At 40.9% G+C, this 16,556-nt stretch overlaps 2 protein-coding genes across 5 annotated transcripts in view; one reads left to right on the forward strand and one right to left on the reverse strand.

Moving 5' to 3' along the window:
• PARPBP (PARP1 binding protein) overlaps positions 1 to 11,163 on the reverse strand; it is a 70,250-nt gene extending 59,087 nt beyond the window's left edge. Inside the window, exons 1-2 of one of the 3 annotated variants that reach the window (XM_031940678.1) lie at positions 11,100 to 11,163; positions 3,539 to 3,693 (exon numbers count right to left, since the gene is read on the reverse strand). In XM_031940678.1, the coding sequence (XP_031796538.1) occupies positions 3,539 to 3,688 (150 nt within the window). In that variant the 5' untranslated portion in view covers positions 3,689 to 3,693; positions 11,100 to 11,163. Of the gene's footprint in view, positions 1 to 3,538; positions 3,694 to 11,060 lie in introns of all 3 variants that reach the window. The other 2 variants (XM_003771080.3, XM_023504423.2) reach the window with 2 other exon arrangements.
• Positions 11,164 to 11,216: 53 nt separating this feature from the next.
• NUP37 (nucleoporin 37) overlaps positions 11,217 to 16,556 on the forward strand; it is a 37,096-nt gene continuing 31,756 nt past the window's right edge. The window contains exons 1-2 of one of the 2 annotated variants that reach the window (XM_023504422.2): positions 11,217 to 11,392; positions 13,815 to 13,973. In XM_023504422.2, coding sequence (XP_023360190.1) covers positions 13,818 to 13,973 — 156 coding nt within the window. In that variant the 5' untranslated portion in view covers positions 11,217 to 11,392; positions 13,815 to 13,817. The remainder of the gene's footprint in view (positions 11,393 to 13,814; positions 13,974 to 16,556) is intronic. The other variant, XM_012550604.3, reaches the window with a different exon arrangement.

The following is a 16,556-nucleotide window of genomic DNA, read 5'->3' on the forward strand; positions in this document are numbered from 1 at the left end:
ACCAGCAGACTGACCATTCAAACATTTGCACAACGGTCCAGATAATAAGGGTTTTTCACACATTTGGGTTTTTTTTTTCCCTGTTGGCCAATCTCTGTTGTAATCACAAATCTTCTGGGGTTTGATACAATCATTGACAAACAAGCATCTGGAGAACCTGATTATCTGCAATGATAGTCTTTCTACTTGAACAAGATGTCCTTTGCAGTACAGGCAAATGTTTTGATGGACAAATACTGCCTTTTCTACACCTCCCTTGCCTTGAACAATTGATAACTCTTTTTTTTTATTATTATACTTTTTTATTGACAGAATATATGCATGGGTAATTTTTCAATATCGTCCCTTGGACTCACTTCTGTTCCAACTTTTCCCTTCCCTCCTTCTACTCCCTCCCCTAGATGGCAGGTAGTCCAATTGATAACTCTTAAACAGAAGTCATTTCTGTGGTAGCATATGTATCAAGCATTCTTGTATAATCTTCATTTATTCATTCTTCATCGTAGAAGAACTATTTTGAAGTTGTTCCGCGAAATATCGTCTCATATATTTTAAAAATCAAACACAATGAGATCCTATATCCACTGCACATCTCAACCTAAGGATGTGACTATGAAGACACAGTCAACCCCAGAAAATAACTCACCAAAGCAAAACAAGCAGGGCCCAGAAGTGAATGGGAAGATAAGAGAATTCAGAACTGCACTTAGTAACTGTAAAGTGCTTTTAAGGATCACACGCTGCTCTGCAACACAAGAACCCATCTCTTCATTTTTTTTAAAACACAAATATTTTCCCGGGATGCAGAATGAATGGTGATTATTAATTCTGAAACAACTCAATCTCAGAAGGACTCACAGATCATAAGAGGAGGCTGGATGTAGCCTATTTCCTACCCTGACAAGTGAGGGGGTGGTAAGGATGTGGATTCAGCTTGACTTTCTAAGAGCTAGGGAAAAAATGACACAAGATAGTCTGAGAGCAGCATCAAGTGGTCAGTTTTTTTCTGCTAGGGAGAGCTGGAGATGTCTGCTGGAGCCAGCAGGAAGAAAAAGACTAAAATTAAAGCAAAAGGGGTGGCTGATGCGATGAGTGGCCAGAGAAGACTGGAGGGGACAGAATCAGCAGGGAGCAAGTTTTGGCCTTGGCCCTGGCCAACAGAAGGCTCTATTCTCCAAGTTTTGCTATGGAGGGGCAAAGTTACAATCAGAGTCACTATTCCTCCCAGGGTGATGGCTGGCTCACAGTCTCTCTCTTCACTTTAATACATCTTCTGATATTCTGGGGACTATGATAAAGATGCTGAGGGTCTTACTTATCAACCTTTTGAAATCTCTCTTCCAATTCCCAAATCTCAACTAATTTTAATAGAAGCAAGACACATAATGTCTTTTTTTCCCCCATATTTATTCTTTCCTGATCAGTTTTGCTGTTGTCATTTTTCAGTCACGTCTAACACCATTTGGAGTTTTCTCAGCAAAGACACTAGAGCGGTTTGCCCTTTCCTTTTCCAGCTCATTTTACAGATGAGGGAACTGAGGCAAACAAAATTAAGTAACTTACCCAGGGACACAAAGCTAAAGTGTCTGAAGTCAGATTTGAACTCATTAGGATGCATATTCCTGCCTGCAGGCCCTGTGCTCTATCCACTGCACCACCTAGCTGCCTTCCTGATGTAAGCAGGATGAATATTCAAGAATGGAAGTACTGAAACTGGTAAGTTCAGAAGACCCAGAAGTCCCATCAGTGATCTTGAAGGTATTGCAAGATCTGGGGAAAATGTGAGACAGCAGGCAAGCAGCCCAACCCAGCCACAGCCAAGTGATGCTTTGGGGTGTTTCCCTTTCCCTGAGGTCTGTATGTGCAGGGGAAGGGTAGGGGATGGAAAACATTGGAAGAGGGTACAGAGCAAGAGTCCCTAGCCCAATCCAGCAATAGATGGCCTGAAACCCAGCAGGGAACTTCACCTGAAGAGAAATTCATGAGGACTCCATGAAGGATTTCTAGGTTCAGAAGTGGGGAGTTTAGCCACACATGTTCCCTAAATGTGTGTGTATGTGTGTGTATTTATGTGTATATATATATTTTATTATCTCTGTTACTTTAATTTCCAGCCTATTGTCCCCAGATACAGTATAGGTAAAAGGAGAGAGTATACTCCTAGTTTGAGGAAAATGTTTCATACTAACTATTCACATTAAACCTCCACAAAATCTCTTTCTTGAAAAAAAAAAGAGGGGAGGGAGAATAAAACAGCAATTAAAAGGTCATTAATAATCTTGGGAAGAGCAGTTCTGGTTGAATGATGAGGTTTTTTTTTTTTTAAAGGCTGGGGGGGGAGAAGGGAGGAGGGGGAGGGTAAGCTAGATGGTGCAATGGATGGTCCAGCCCTGAAGTCAGGAGGACCTGAGTTCAAATTTGGTCTCAGACACTTAAAACTTCCTAGGTCTGTGACCCTGGGCAAGTCATTTAACCTCAATTGCCTCAGCAAAAAAAAAAAAGAAAAAAAGACTTAATCATGCACTCATTCATCAATATCACAACCTCCATACATATATAGATAAATAGACAGACAGATAGTTTCTGAAGGCTGAAAAAGAGCTTTCTTAAAATATCCTTGGAAGATATAGTGTGATTTAAATGGGTGAACCCTGTCTTTCCAAAATACAAGAAACCTTCTGGAGGGAAGACACCATCTCTTTTGTTTACTCAGCTGAATTAGAAGACCTCAAGTCCAATCAGTGCTCAATAAATTGCTGAATAAAAATACAGACAGCCTTGTACAAGAATGATCTGGTTCAGTGCTTCCAACCTATATTTTTCCCTATCACACTAAAATAACTCTACAAACTATAACTTAACTCTGCCAGTGTAAAAATTGGCTTAAGCCTCACATAACTCATTTATTCCTCCATTTATTAAAAGGAAGTGGAAATAAACAGATGAAAGCCAAGCTTGATAATGATTTACAAATCCAACCATGTGAATCAACAGTCATCCACCTGTCATCAATGCTTACAGACAGGTGAATTACCAATTGGAAGAACATCACACAGGCTAGTAGGTCCAAAGTCAGATGTCAAAAGTGAATGTGGCTTTAAATAACCTCTTGGGAATATGATTAAGTCAAGACATGTACTCTCAGGGGAGAAACAAAGGTTTGAAAAATAAGCTTTTCCCAAAAATAAAATGTCAAAAAAAAGTTTACAAAAATAGGCTAAAACTAACACACATAAGTTCCAAGCCTATTAGCATTAAAAAAAAAAAAAAAAAAAAAAAAAAAAAAAAGCATTTAAGTGTTCTTCGGTTTGCACTACAGATAGCAGCTTTTGAAAGGGAGAATTTTAAAATTCATCTCGATAGTCTTACCATGATTAGAAATAAGAAGGTAATTGGGACAGCAGAATCCTTACAGAGGCATAATAGGAAACTCCAGAAGATCTTGGAGCATTTATGTTTATTACAGAGTTCCTTAAAGCAACTGGTACCTGAAGCTACTAAGACTATTTCTACTCTCACCCCCTGGAAGTCTACTGACCTGTTTATTGATCTCTGCCATAGACAGCTGCAAAGCCTGGAGCATGAAATCAGCCCCACACACAGTAGTTCTCTCAGAAGGACAAAGGCTGTGCCAATTTTTTCTCAAGCTCTTGATCATTTCCAAGACAGTTTCAGAAAGTGGAGCCATTTTTCCTAAATGGAAAAAAGGGACCTTGTTAATTAAGTTACTTAAGTTTATTTGCCGATAACCCAAGATGGTTGTAAACAGGAACAGTTGGGACCCAGAAGATAATAGTCAAGGAAGAAATTCCTTCATATCCACAAGTCAGGGTTTTTATTTAATTCGGGGAGGGGAGAGAATTGGGGAATAGGAGGGATGAAAGGAAAGGAGAGCAAGGGGACAAATAGCAATAACTCCCACCCAGGCAAAGTTTGTCTCTTTTAGTTTAAGGAAAATCTTTCAGCAAGAATAATCCAACAGTATGACTAAAAACAGATACAAAACACATATTATGAGCATAGAGGACACATACAATTTTCAGGCACATAAAAAGAATTGTGTCAAGTCAGCAAGTCATTAAATTTTCCTGGGTTGCTTTATCTGTGAAAAAAAGAAGTTAGTCTAGAATAGTCTCTGAAATCCCTGCCAGGTCTAGAGCTGTGATCCTTTGAACTTAAAGATTTATGCAGATAAAAGAGCTTCACTGGCAGTGGGGTATCAAAGTGGCTAGAAGAATGAATCCAGAGCTATTTTCATGAATTCAAATCCACCCTCAAACATTCTCTAGTTTTGTGACCCTGGACAAGTCGTTTCACCCTGTTTGCCTTGTTTCCTCAACTGTTACATGAACTGGAGAAGGAAATGGCCAATCATTGCGGTATCTCTGCCAATGGGGTCACAAAAAGTTAGATATTGAAAAATCACTAAATAAAATATCTTCCCAAGGCTTCTGCCCATATTCCCAAAATACAATAATATTTCTGTGCCCTAGAAGGCAGAAACCAGGGATATAAAACTGAAATCTGTCCTCAGCATGGAGAGTAAGAAAACCACAAATTAACATTATCTTGTATTGTATTGTCTTTTTGTTTATTTTGTTAAACATGTCTCAATTGATTTTTTAACCTTTTTTTTTTTTTTTTGGAAAGGTAACTGGGGTTAAATGACCTGTTCAGGGGTCACACAACTAGGAAATGTTAAGAATCTGAAGCCACATTTGAATTCAGATCCTACTGACTTCAGGGCCTGGTGCTCTATCCACTGTGCCATCTAGCTGCCCCTGTTCCAGTTGATTTTAACCTGACCCCCCTGGAATCTTAGATTACCACAATTTGAAGTTTCTAGCAAAAACAACCCAATTCTGAAATATTTCCCCTCTTCCCTTTTCCTGGTCTCTATCATGCTGCCACCTACAATGAGTTTCTGCTAGAAAGAATCTTAGCAGGAACAGGCCACGTCACTGACTTACTCTGGCTCAGTTTCTCTGTAGTACCTACCAGATCTAATGCCAAAGCCTGTGGGAAGAATCAGATGAGATTGAAGTTGTGGCAAGGAGGCTTATGTTGCAGAAGCCTTTTGTATAACACTTTCAACTCAGTAAGGTAATTCTTTTATTCTTCCCTAAGCAATTCCCTAGTTCACTTCCCACAATTTCTTTTTAAAATCATACAGAAGAAATGCACAAATTAATTAGAGATGAGTTATAGTCTCTGCTCTTAAGAATGAAAGAAAGATCTGGGTCAGAAAACAAATACAGCCAAAAACTGAATACATGTGGGATGCTTACCAAAAAAAATAAATAAATCACTTAAGGAAGCAAGTGAATATATATCATATAGAAGAAATAGATAATTAGGCTTGATATAAGGTCAGTGCCTTCTATAACTACTGAAATGTAATTTTTTTTTTACCCATTCCTATTAAAAACACCAGAGAGCCTAGGAATAAATGGAATTTTCCTTAAAATGATATGTAAGGGGACAGCTAGCTAGTTGGTGTAGTGGATAGAGCACCAGTCCAAAAGTCAGGAAGACCTGAGTTCAAATCTGACCTCAGACATTTAACGTGTTCTGGCTGTGTGACTCTGGGCAAGTCACATAACCCCAACTGCCTCAGCAAAAAATAAATAAATAAAAATATGTAGCATCTATCTAAAACCATCAGCAAGCATTATATGTAATGAGGATAAGCTAGGAACATCCTCCGATAAGATTGGGATGAAACAATGCTGCCCACTGTCACCACTATTATTCAATATTATACTAGAAATGTTAATTTTAGTGGTAAGAAAAGAAAAAAAATTGAAAGAATAAAAGTAATGAGGAAACAAAACTATCACTTTATAGATGATATGATGGTGTATTTAGAGAATCCTAGAGCACCAACTAAAAAAACAACTAGAAATGATTAACAGCTTTAGCAAAGTTGCAGGATATAAAATAAACGCACATAAATCATGGGCCTTTCTATGTTACCAACAAAGCCCAGCAGCAAGAGGTAGAAAGAGAAGTTCCATTTAAAATAATTATAAATAAAATAAAATATTTGTTTTAATCTGATGAAATTAATGATGTGGTTTTTGCATTGTCTGTACCCTTCCCCCTCAGGGAGGGAGGTGTATCCCCATTATGTCCTTATCACCACCCTGTTTCAGAATCCTTCATTTCCTTTAAAAAATCAGTTCAAATTCTGTCTCCTGTCTCACTATCTTCTTTTACAAGTGTATATTGTATCTTCCACCTCCTTTCCCCCACACTGGAAAGTCCTGGAGGGCAGGAACCACTTCACTCTTTACTTTATATAGCACAGAATAAGTACTTAATAAATGTTTGCTGATTGATTCTTTGATTCTTGACATCTCCCTTTTTATAATATCAGCATAATGGAAAGTAAATAGAAATTGAAGTCGGAAGACCCTGCTTCTAGAGTCTTGCCTCTGTCACTTCACAGACTTGCTTATCATCAGGGAGACCTGAACCTTTTTTTGTATGTAAAATGGGAATCTTTTCACTGCCTAATTCACACAAAACCATGTATATAAAGTAGTTTGTACAAAAATGTGATAAAGTATAGCTATTATCATTCAACATATGGGCCAAGGTCCCAAGTAGCATTAATAATGACAAGTACATTTATATAAAGCTTTTAGATTTGCAAAGCCCTCTTATTGCCACGGGGATAAAGCCATGGTTAATTCAACAAGTTAGAAATGATATGTTCCTCAGATTTTCCCATAGTACACTAATTTTCTCCTTTGGTCTAAATCCTATTTGTAGCATCCTATTTGGGCGTTATATATCACAGCATCTTGAGAGTTGAAATCATCCACAAAAAAAGGCATCTTTTCTAAAACATGGTTAACAAGGGATTATCCAGCCGCTGCTTGGAGCTCTCTAAATCACAACTTGGCAGTCCATTACACTTTTAGATAGCCACATTAAGTTTTTCCTAATAATTTAATAATTATTATTATCATTTTGGTAATGCTAATAGTATTCATGGAACACTTTAAGGTTTGAGGCTCACAAATAAGATTCGTGAATCCTGGAAGATACATGCAAATGTTTTTCCACAATATGCACCTAAGGAAAATTAAGGTTGAAAGAGGTTAAGTAACTTGCCCAGAATCATACAGTAAGCTTCTAAGGCATATTTAAATTCAGGTCTTGATGAGCCAGGTCTTGTTCATATAGTAAGTAGTTTATGGGACAGTGAGGTAGCAAAGTGGATGGAGTAACCAGCCTTGGAATCAGGAAGAGCTCAGTTCAAATCTGGGCTCAGGCACTTAACTGTGTGATCCTGGGCAAATCACTTAACCCTCTTTGCCTCAGTTTCCCATCTGTAAAAATGAGCTAGAGAAAGAAATGGCAAACCATTTCAGTATTCCTGACAAGAAAATCCCAAATGGAGTCAGGAAGAGTTGGACAAAATTAAACAACAACAAAAACTGTAGCTTATATTACTTAAGGACAGGGATTATTGACTTTTCCCATATTTGTGCCTCTAGGCTAATTTTTAATTTAAAAAAAATTATCTCTTGTAGAGTAGATACTTCAAAAAAAAAACTGTGTTGAATATAGCATTTTCATCTTTCTTGTTTACTTGCTTGTTTTTTTCTTTCTCATATTTGTCCTTTTTGATCTAGTTTTTCTTGTGCAGTATAATAAATGTGGAAATATGTTTAAAAGAATTTCACATTTAACTTATATTAAATCGTTTGCTGTCTAGGGGAAGGGAGGAAGAAAACTTGGAACACAAGATTTTGCATGGGTGAACGTTGTAAACTATCTTTGCATGTATTTTGAAAAATAGAAAGCTATTATTTTAAAAACTATGTTGAAATGGGATAGTTAATGTTTTCTTTTTAGATTAGATCTATTATTTCATTGGCATAAGGAACTCTACAGCAAAAAAACTCTAGTTACTGGTCTAAGGTGAACATCTTCTCTGCAAATGAATCAAGAGTATGGCACAGATAGAGATGTCAGACACCCAAAAGCCTTATATGGCTCTAAACATTACTGAGTGTGGCCTGAACCAGAATAAAAGTAGGAAATACTTTATGTATAATAATATAATGTACTTCTCATATAACATGTAATTATTGATTAATAATATCAAGAATTAAGAAATACTACAGATAATTCAGAATTGAGAAGAAAAACATTTTAAATGCAATAAAACATAGATAATATTACCTTTTAAAACTCAGTGAATATATTGTTTATATGGATCCTTACATATGGATTGATGGCTCTACTTTTGAATTTGATACTATTGACCCAGAAGCAATTCACAGATTAAATGAATCACCCACAGTAATACAGTGTATGTCAGTCACAGGACTTGAACACAAGATTTCCTGACACCACTTTCTGCTTTTTTTCTGGATACTTTTGTAGATCATCTAACTTGTTATTTCATTGACAAAGGCAGAATGTGCTGAAGCCAGCTCAGATCTACTAGAAAGAGATGACTTAAATTTTAATGTGAACATATACACCTTTGAAACACCACCCATCAGGTTTTGACTTATTTTGTTAAGAAAGTGAAAAATATCAAAAAGGTATTAATTGCATCAATAACAAAAAGGTAACATTAATTCATTGCATTAATCATGCAAAATTACATTAATTGCATAATGCAAAATGTATTAGTTAATTGTATTGATGCAAAATGATTAATAATTACTAAAAGTATTTCCTGAACAGTTGGTCCTAAAATCTGGTAAGATTTGAGTTCAAATTCAGTTTTTTGAAACTCCCAAGATGTGTGATTTTTGCCAAACATTAAACCTCTGCCTGCTTCAATCTGCTCAGCTGTGATTTGGGGATAATAGCTCACACTTTGTAAGTTGCGAGCATCAGGCACAGCTCCTGGCACACAGTCCCCACCTCCAATACATTTTTCCTCCCAAGAGCTGGTTCTTAATGCAGATCACTATTTTGTAATATGCCTAGGAGCGCGGACTTGCCCGAGGTCATGGAGGCAAACGGACCCTTTATCCCATGTACCAAGTAGATGATGATGGCGTTGGCAGTAAAGCAGCAGCAGCAACAGCAGTGCCCAGGATACAGTTGCAGCTTAATAAATGTTTACTGAAACGAGAAGAATTCCCCCTGGGTCACAAAGGTAGTAAGGGGCAAGGGGCAAGGGTCGGTCTGTGATTGCAGAGGAGTGAAGGCGATTGCTCAGGAGGGAGAATGATGCTCCTGACACGGGTTTGCAAAGGGACAAGGGGCAAAGGTCGGTCTGTGATTGCAAGGAGCGAAGGCCATTGCTCAGGAGGGAGAAAGATGCTCCTGACGCGGGATTGCAAAGGGGCAAGGGGCAAGGATCGGCCTGTGATTGCGAGGAGTGAAGGCCATTGCTCAGGAGGGAGAATGATGCTCCCGACGCGGGTTTGCAAAGGGGCAAGGCAAGGATCGGCCTGTGATTGCGAGGAGTGAAGGCCATTGCTCAGGAGGGAGAATGATGCTCCCGACGCGGGTTTGCAAAGGGGCAAGGGGCAAGGATCGGCCTGTGATTGCGAGGAGTGAAGGCCATTGCTCAGGAGGGAGAATGATGCTCCCGACGCGGGTTTGCAAAGGGGCAAGGGGCAAGGATCGGCCTGTGATTGCGAGGAGTGAAGGCCATTGCTCAGGAGGGAGAATGATGCTCCCGACGCGGGTTTGCAAAGGGGCAAGGGGCAAGGATCGGCCTGTGATTGCGAGGAGTGAAGGCCATTGCTCAGGAGGGAGAAAGATGCTCCTGACGCGGGTTTGCAAAGGGGCAAGGGGCAAGGGTCGGTCTGTGATTGCGAGGAGCAAAGGCGATTGCTCAGGAGGGAGAATGATGCTCCCGACGCGGGTTTGCAAAGGGGCAAGGGGCAAGGATCGGCCTGTGATTGCGAGGAGTGAAGGCCATTGCTCAGGAGGGAGAATGATGCTCCCGACGCGGGTTTGCAAAGGGGCAAGGGGCAAGGGTCGGTCTGTGATTGCGAGGAGTGAAGGCCATTGCTCAGGAGGGAGAATGATGCTCCCGACGCGGGTTTGCAAAGGGGCAAGGGGCAAGGATCGGCTGTGATTGCGAGGAGGAAGGCATTGCTCAGGAGGGAGAATGATGCTCCCGACGCGGGTTTGCAAAGGGGCAAGGGGCAAGGGTCGGTCTGTGATTGCGAGGAGCAAAGGCCATTGCTCAGGAGGGAGAAAGATGCTCCTGACACGGGTTTGCAAAGAGACAAGGGGCAAGGGTCGGTCTGTGATTGCAGAGGAGTGAAGGCGATTGCTCAGTAGGGAGAATGATGCTCCTGACGCGGGTTTGCAAAGAGACAAGGGGCAAGGGTCGGTCTGTGACTGCGAGGAGCCAAGGCCATTGCTCAGGAGGGAGAATGATGCTCCTGCCGCGGGTTGCACCTTCCTCTGCCACTGAGGAGTCCAGCTTGCCCCACTCCCCCACGCCGCTAGCGTGCTGGCTCCCGCAGCGGGGCGTTGCCCTTAAGGAAGACTCATCTTCCACATCCGGCCCCAGACCCTTCCCAGCTGTGCGACCCCCTGCCTGCCTCCGTTTCTTCGTTTGTAAAAGTGGGCCGGAGAAGACAAAAGCAAACGCCTGCGCGTGTTTGCCGAGAAGATCCCCAACGGGGGTCCCGACCGTAAAGTTATTTGTGGTTATTAAATCCCACCGCAGGCTGGGGGGGTCCTCGGGGAAACGGCTCTGACTCAGTTTCCCCACCTGTGAAACGGAGATGCTAATGACAGGCATCAATCCCTCCCCCCCCCCCCCCCCCCCCCCCCCCCCCCCCCCCCCCCCCCCCCCCCCCCCCCCCCCCCCCCCCCCCCCCCCCCCCCCCCCCCCCCCCCCCCCCCCCCCCCCCCCCCCCCCCCCCCCCCCCCCCCCCCCCCCCCCCCCCCCCCCCCCCCCCCCCCCCCCCCCCCCCCCCCCCCCCCCCCCCCCCCCCCCCCCCCCCCCCCCCCCCCCCCCCCCCCCCCCCCCCCCCCCCCCCCCCCCCCCCCCCCCCCCCCCCCCCCCCCCCCCCCCCCCCCCCCCCCCCCCCCCCCCCCCCCTCCCCCGGGTTCACCTGACCAGCATCTCCCGGACGCCAACGGCCAGCTCTCACCTCGGCTGCTCCACCTGCAGCTCGATAGATTTAAACCTCCGGCTCCGGGAGCGGTTGGAGGCCACGGACCAATCAGCGGCGGCGCCCTCTGACCCGGAAGCAGTGGCGCCTGAGCCCGCCGGGTGCCGGGGCCAGACCGCGCGTGCGCTCGTGGCGGAGGCGGTGGAGGATTGTCTCGCGCTTCCCCGGCGTGGTAGCGTCTGTCGGGCCGGGAAGCCCTTTCTCTCCCTCCTCCTCACTGACAACAGCCCTAGCGCTCCGCCGGACCGACGCCCCGGGTACCCATTCCGCAGGTGAGGAAACTGAGGCCAGGAAGGGGGCGGGGCCGGAGCCGGAGCCGGGATCCTGGTGCTGACGTCAATCAGCACTATTCCATCTTTCTTTCGGAGCTGCCCCTCACAGTGTTCCCCTCATTCTGCCCGTCTCCGCATCAGTTCATATAGATCTTCACAGTTTTCTCTAAAAACAGCCCTTATCGTGAAAGAGTATCTCACGCATTTGTTCACGCATTTTCTATTTAATGACGCTCTTACTTCTGTAAATGTTTTTATACCGATGCGTCCCCTTTTCCTCGATCCGGATCCTATATCTGGTGTGTTTTACAGCATATATAGTAGAGAGTATATATCTAGTAGAGATAAGACTGAGTCAGGATGTTTAATTAGGTCATGGTTCCAAATTGATGTCCAGAATGTCTGGACTAACTCACTTTTACCCTCATGAGCCTTAATACACCTGTTTTCGCACGACTCCTCTACCCCTGCAGTTTTCCACTTTCTGCTGTATTTGCCAGTCTGGTGAGACCTCAGAGTTGCTTTGTCTTTCTTTCTTTGGTCATTAATGCTTTGGAGCATTTTTCCTTATGATTGTTGAGGGACCTGATCATGTTTTGACCATTCCTTAGCTGAAAAATGATGTTTATTTATAAGAATTTGAGGCAGTGACTTTTATATCTTTGCATTGAGTCCTTTATCCAAGAAATTTGTTCTAGGAAAATCACTAGTTACCAGTTAACGCTCTCCCTTCTAATTTGAGCTTCGTTGGTTTTTTTTTTAATCAAAAAGAAAATTTCAAAATTGTCTGTTTTATCTGCTGTCATCCTCTTTATCCCTTGTTTGGTCATAGACTTTCCCTATCATGGATCAGAAGGAAAATGTCTAACTTGATCCTCTAGGTTGTTCAGAATGTCACCCTTTCCTGGCCCAGGTCTTGTATCCATTTAGAAGTAACCCTTTTTGTGTGCCTCAGTCAAATATTAGTGGATCATGCTACAAGTATCTCATTATCCCGGTGAGATGTTTCTGCAAGCCTGCGTAATCAGAATATTCTCAGTGTGTCTGGCTTGACCTCTGATGACACTTTTTTTTCCTCCTTGCTGGAGCTGAGAGATCCACAGGTGTTGCACATTACACACATTTTCCAAATGCATCAACCAATTGGACTGACTTTATTTTCCTTGCACATACCCTTCTGCACACAAAGAATCCTGAGATTGCCCCCATTTTACAAATGAAGAAACGAAGGTCTCCTTACCCAAGGGCACCCAAGTTGATTTCGTTGGTCTGAACGTTGTTACATCTGCCAGTACAAGTCAGCACTGTGTCTCTGCGCAGGCATACTGAGCTGATAGCTCAAGTTCTTCCCTTTGTAACACAATGTCACTTCTGTTTATGTGATCTCTGTCTTCTCATTGATAAGAAGGAAAAAGATGAGCCAAATGATGCATTAAGTATCTTTCTTTATCTGCACATAACTTCTCAGTTTTTGTTGGTTGGCTTTTAGGTTCAGGAAGATTTGTTTCTTTTCACAAATATATTCAGTAGGGGCAGCTAGATGGCTCAGTGGATAGAGCACCAGCGAGTTCAAATCTGGCCTGAGACACTTAACACTTCCTAGCTGTGTGACCCTGGGCAAGTCACTTAACCCCAGTTGCCTGGGGGGGCGGGGGGGGGGAACGATAAATATATTCAGTAGCCCCATAAATGGGAAAAAAAATTGTATTTAAATGTCAAGTTAAACAATCATGTAAAGGTAGCAATATTACTCTTTCAGAATAAATCATAATTTGGTGGTAGCTATTTTGTGCCATTTCTCCATTAAATACTTACTATTAACTAGGGATTCCACTTGTATCTTTTAGAATAGTCCTGATGGTGCCCCCAGTTAATGAGGCAGCTGTGGTACAGCAAAAAGGAAACTGAATTTGACATCAAAAATGGCCTGAATTCTCATATATCTGATTCTGCTACTTGGAAAAGGCAATCTCTGGGCCTCTGTTTCCTAAAAAGAGATTGGATTAGATGATCTCTAGATTTTCTTTATACTCTAACTTTTATAATCCTGATCCTCAATATAGCCAATTATGTGAGAATTTTGCAGTCATGTCTTGCAGGTATCAATCACTAATATTTGTGGAGAAACATCAAGCATAACCTCATAGAATTTGACTTAGATTTTTAACATGGATTTGGGATATTGGGAGGTTTAGGGTTTTTTGGGGGGAGGGAAATGGAAGGGGCACAGTGATCATTTAAAGACTTTTACCTGTTTATTACCTCTTCAAATAATATTGGGCTATATAAGCTCTTCCATGTTCTAATACCTGAATGTGTGGTGCTCTGGTGACAAGTTGTCTGTATCTAATTGAATCTGTTTATGCTGCAGTCCAGTCTTCTGACTTTGCTTTTTTTTAACTTTGCTTATGTTCTGTCATAGAAGATGAAGCAAGATAACTCTCGAAATGCTGCCTATACTGTGGATTGTGAGGATTATGTTCATGTGGTGGAATTTAATCCCTTTGAATGTGGCGATGCAGGAACCTTAATTGCATATGGTGGCAATAATTATGTGGTCGTTGGCACCTGTACATTTCAGGTGAGTGTGCAATATTGTAGCAGTTACTGAAACTAGATAAGGGGGAAGGATGCAGTGAAAATTTTAGGAAAGAGATGACATTGAATTGTTAAATTAATAGGAACCAAAGTTTATCCCATTGCATTGAACTGAATTATAATGCTAAGACAAGATTCTATTCATATTAATTTAAAGAATAATTATGTAGTACAACCAATATGCAAATTGTACAGAAGGAAATAGGATCAAAGAACTAAAAAGTAAATTCCTTTTTATTCTAAAATCTTTTGAGTAGTAGCATTAATATTCTGGTTAGATGAGTTGTCGTATGCAGTAAAATCTCCATCAAATGATGCTCAGTTACAATTCCTTTTTTCTTTTCACCATCATGAGAGGGAAAAAAAGGCATGACAAGCTGATAATTGGGATTTATTTTAAATAACTTCAAGGTATAATATAGTATTTGTGCTAATTATTGGTCTTAGACACCTACATTTATAGGTTTCTTAAACACCTACATTTATAGGGTTGAGCTATATAATTAGTGTTCAAAATGAACCCTAAGGTATTAGAAGATGTTCAGTCATCAAAAATTTAATTGCATCAAACACACTGTGTTTTACAAAAGGAAGTTGCTTTTCAGCTACACCCAAAGAAAGAACACTAGGAAATGAATGTAAACTGCTTGCATTTTTGTTCTTCTTCTCCGGTTATTTATACCTTCTAAATCCAATTCTCCCTGAGCAACAAGAGAACTGTTCAGCTCTGCACACATATATTGTATCCAAGATCTACTGTAACCTATTTAACATGTATAGGACTGCTTGCCATCTGGGGGAGGGGGTGGAGGGAGGGAGGGGAAAAATCGGAACAGAAGTGAGTGCAAGGGATAATGTTGTAAAAAATTACCCTGGCATGGGTTCTGTCAATAAAAAGTTATTTAAAAAAAAAAAAAAAGGAAGTTGCTTTTATCCCTCTATAAAAAGACTTAAAGCAAAAAAAAAAAAAAAAATTACAATTAATCTTTTATCAACCACTCTATTCAGTTAATCATTCCAGTTAATGGAATGCATGACTTACTAGTTTCCAGAGAACTGAAATATACTTTTCACATTAAATCTGTACTGAAGTTAATTTTATCTAGGAGGAGATGTAAAGTTTTATATAAAAAGAACAACAAATACTAAGGAATATATTTCAGTTCATTATGTCAGTTACTGGAAAAGTAGAATAGAGATTGAAATTATAAAAAAAATAATGTGGGGAAGAGGAAGAACAGAATTAGATTGTCCGGAATTTAGAGGGCAGGGAACCAAGCTGGTAGATGAGGAAAAGGGAGCAAAATGGATAAAGAAACAGGAAAAGGAAGAAAGGGAAATAAACAGACCCATAGAAAGAAGAAGAAGAAGAGAAAAGTAGAAAAGAAAATTCAGGGGGTTGTGGATAAACATGGCTAGAGATAGGCCAGTTCCTACCGTGTAAGTTATTACCACTTATTTGAAATTCTTAGTAAATTTTTATTGACTATTCTTTGGAGATTGTCAGCTTATCCAGGTTCCATACCACCCAGTAAAATGTAGTGTACGTGGAGATTATAAAGTAAGCACAAGCTGATAAGAGTCTTTACTTTATAACATGTTTGGAATGGAGACATCTGAGGAACTTCTGTCAACTTTACATTTTTATCTGTGACCTTAGACAAGGCATTTTGACATTAAAATTTCTGTTTCCTTCTCTGTGGGTTCAACTGGATAATTTTGAATATCCTTTTTAGTCCCAAAGTTAGGAAATTTTCATTCTTACTTTTCCATCAACCAACAATGGTTCCCACATCAAATATGATGGAAATATATGTTAGCAACACTTTGTCTAGTTTTCAAAAGCAGGTTGTCTTGATTTCTGGTCTCTACAATAACTTGCAATCAGTTCCACATTAGCCACAAAATAGCATCCTTTGCGTCTACCACACTCGCCTGCCCTTTTAGCTGGCTCAAGATATATTATTGGCTTCCAGGAATAAGCTTCATTGGTGACACATGATTGTATAGTCTATATAATCATTACGTTTTCTGAAGCTTTTTTTACATAAAACTCCCTGTGTTAGTTTGGCAACAAATTACAGTGACTAATTGTTATATGTAATGTTCCACTATCCACAGGATTGTATTTTGATCTAAAAATCTGTATGATTCATTTTTCAAAAGATTGATTAGTCAAGTGGAGAAAATTTGTTAAAAAATTAAAAATAAAAGTGAAATTTGCTGGGACTCTAAATTATTTTTAAATTGTTCAGTAGATGTCCCTTGACAAAATGAGATTTCAGCTAAAATTACAAATCTAGTATATATGTGAGCCATAAAGTTCTAAAACCAATTGTGTTTCTTTCCTTGATAAATCAGTGTCCATTCCTTCCTTTTCACTTTTCATTTTATTTATTTATTTATTTATTTATTTTGCTGAGGCAATTGGGTTAAGTGACTTGTCTGAGGGTCACACAGCCAGGAGGTGTTAAGGGACTGAGGTCAAATTTGAACTCAAGTCCTCCTTACTTCAGGGCTGATGCTCTAGCCCTGCCCCCTTTTTCTTTCATTTTAAAGAAATAGT

The sequence above is a fragment of the Sarcophilus harrisii genome, chromosome 5 (genome assembly GCF_902635505.1).
Source record: "Sarcophilus harrisii chromosome 5, mSarHar1.11, whole genome shotgun sequence".
In the NCBI taxonomy this organism is placed as follows: Eukaryota; Metazoa; Chordata; class Mammalia; order Dasyuromorphia; family Dasyuridae; genus Sarcophilus; species Sarcophilus harrisii.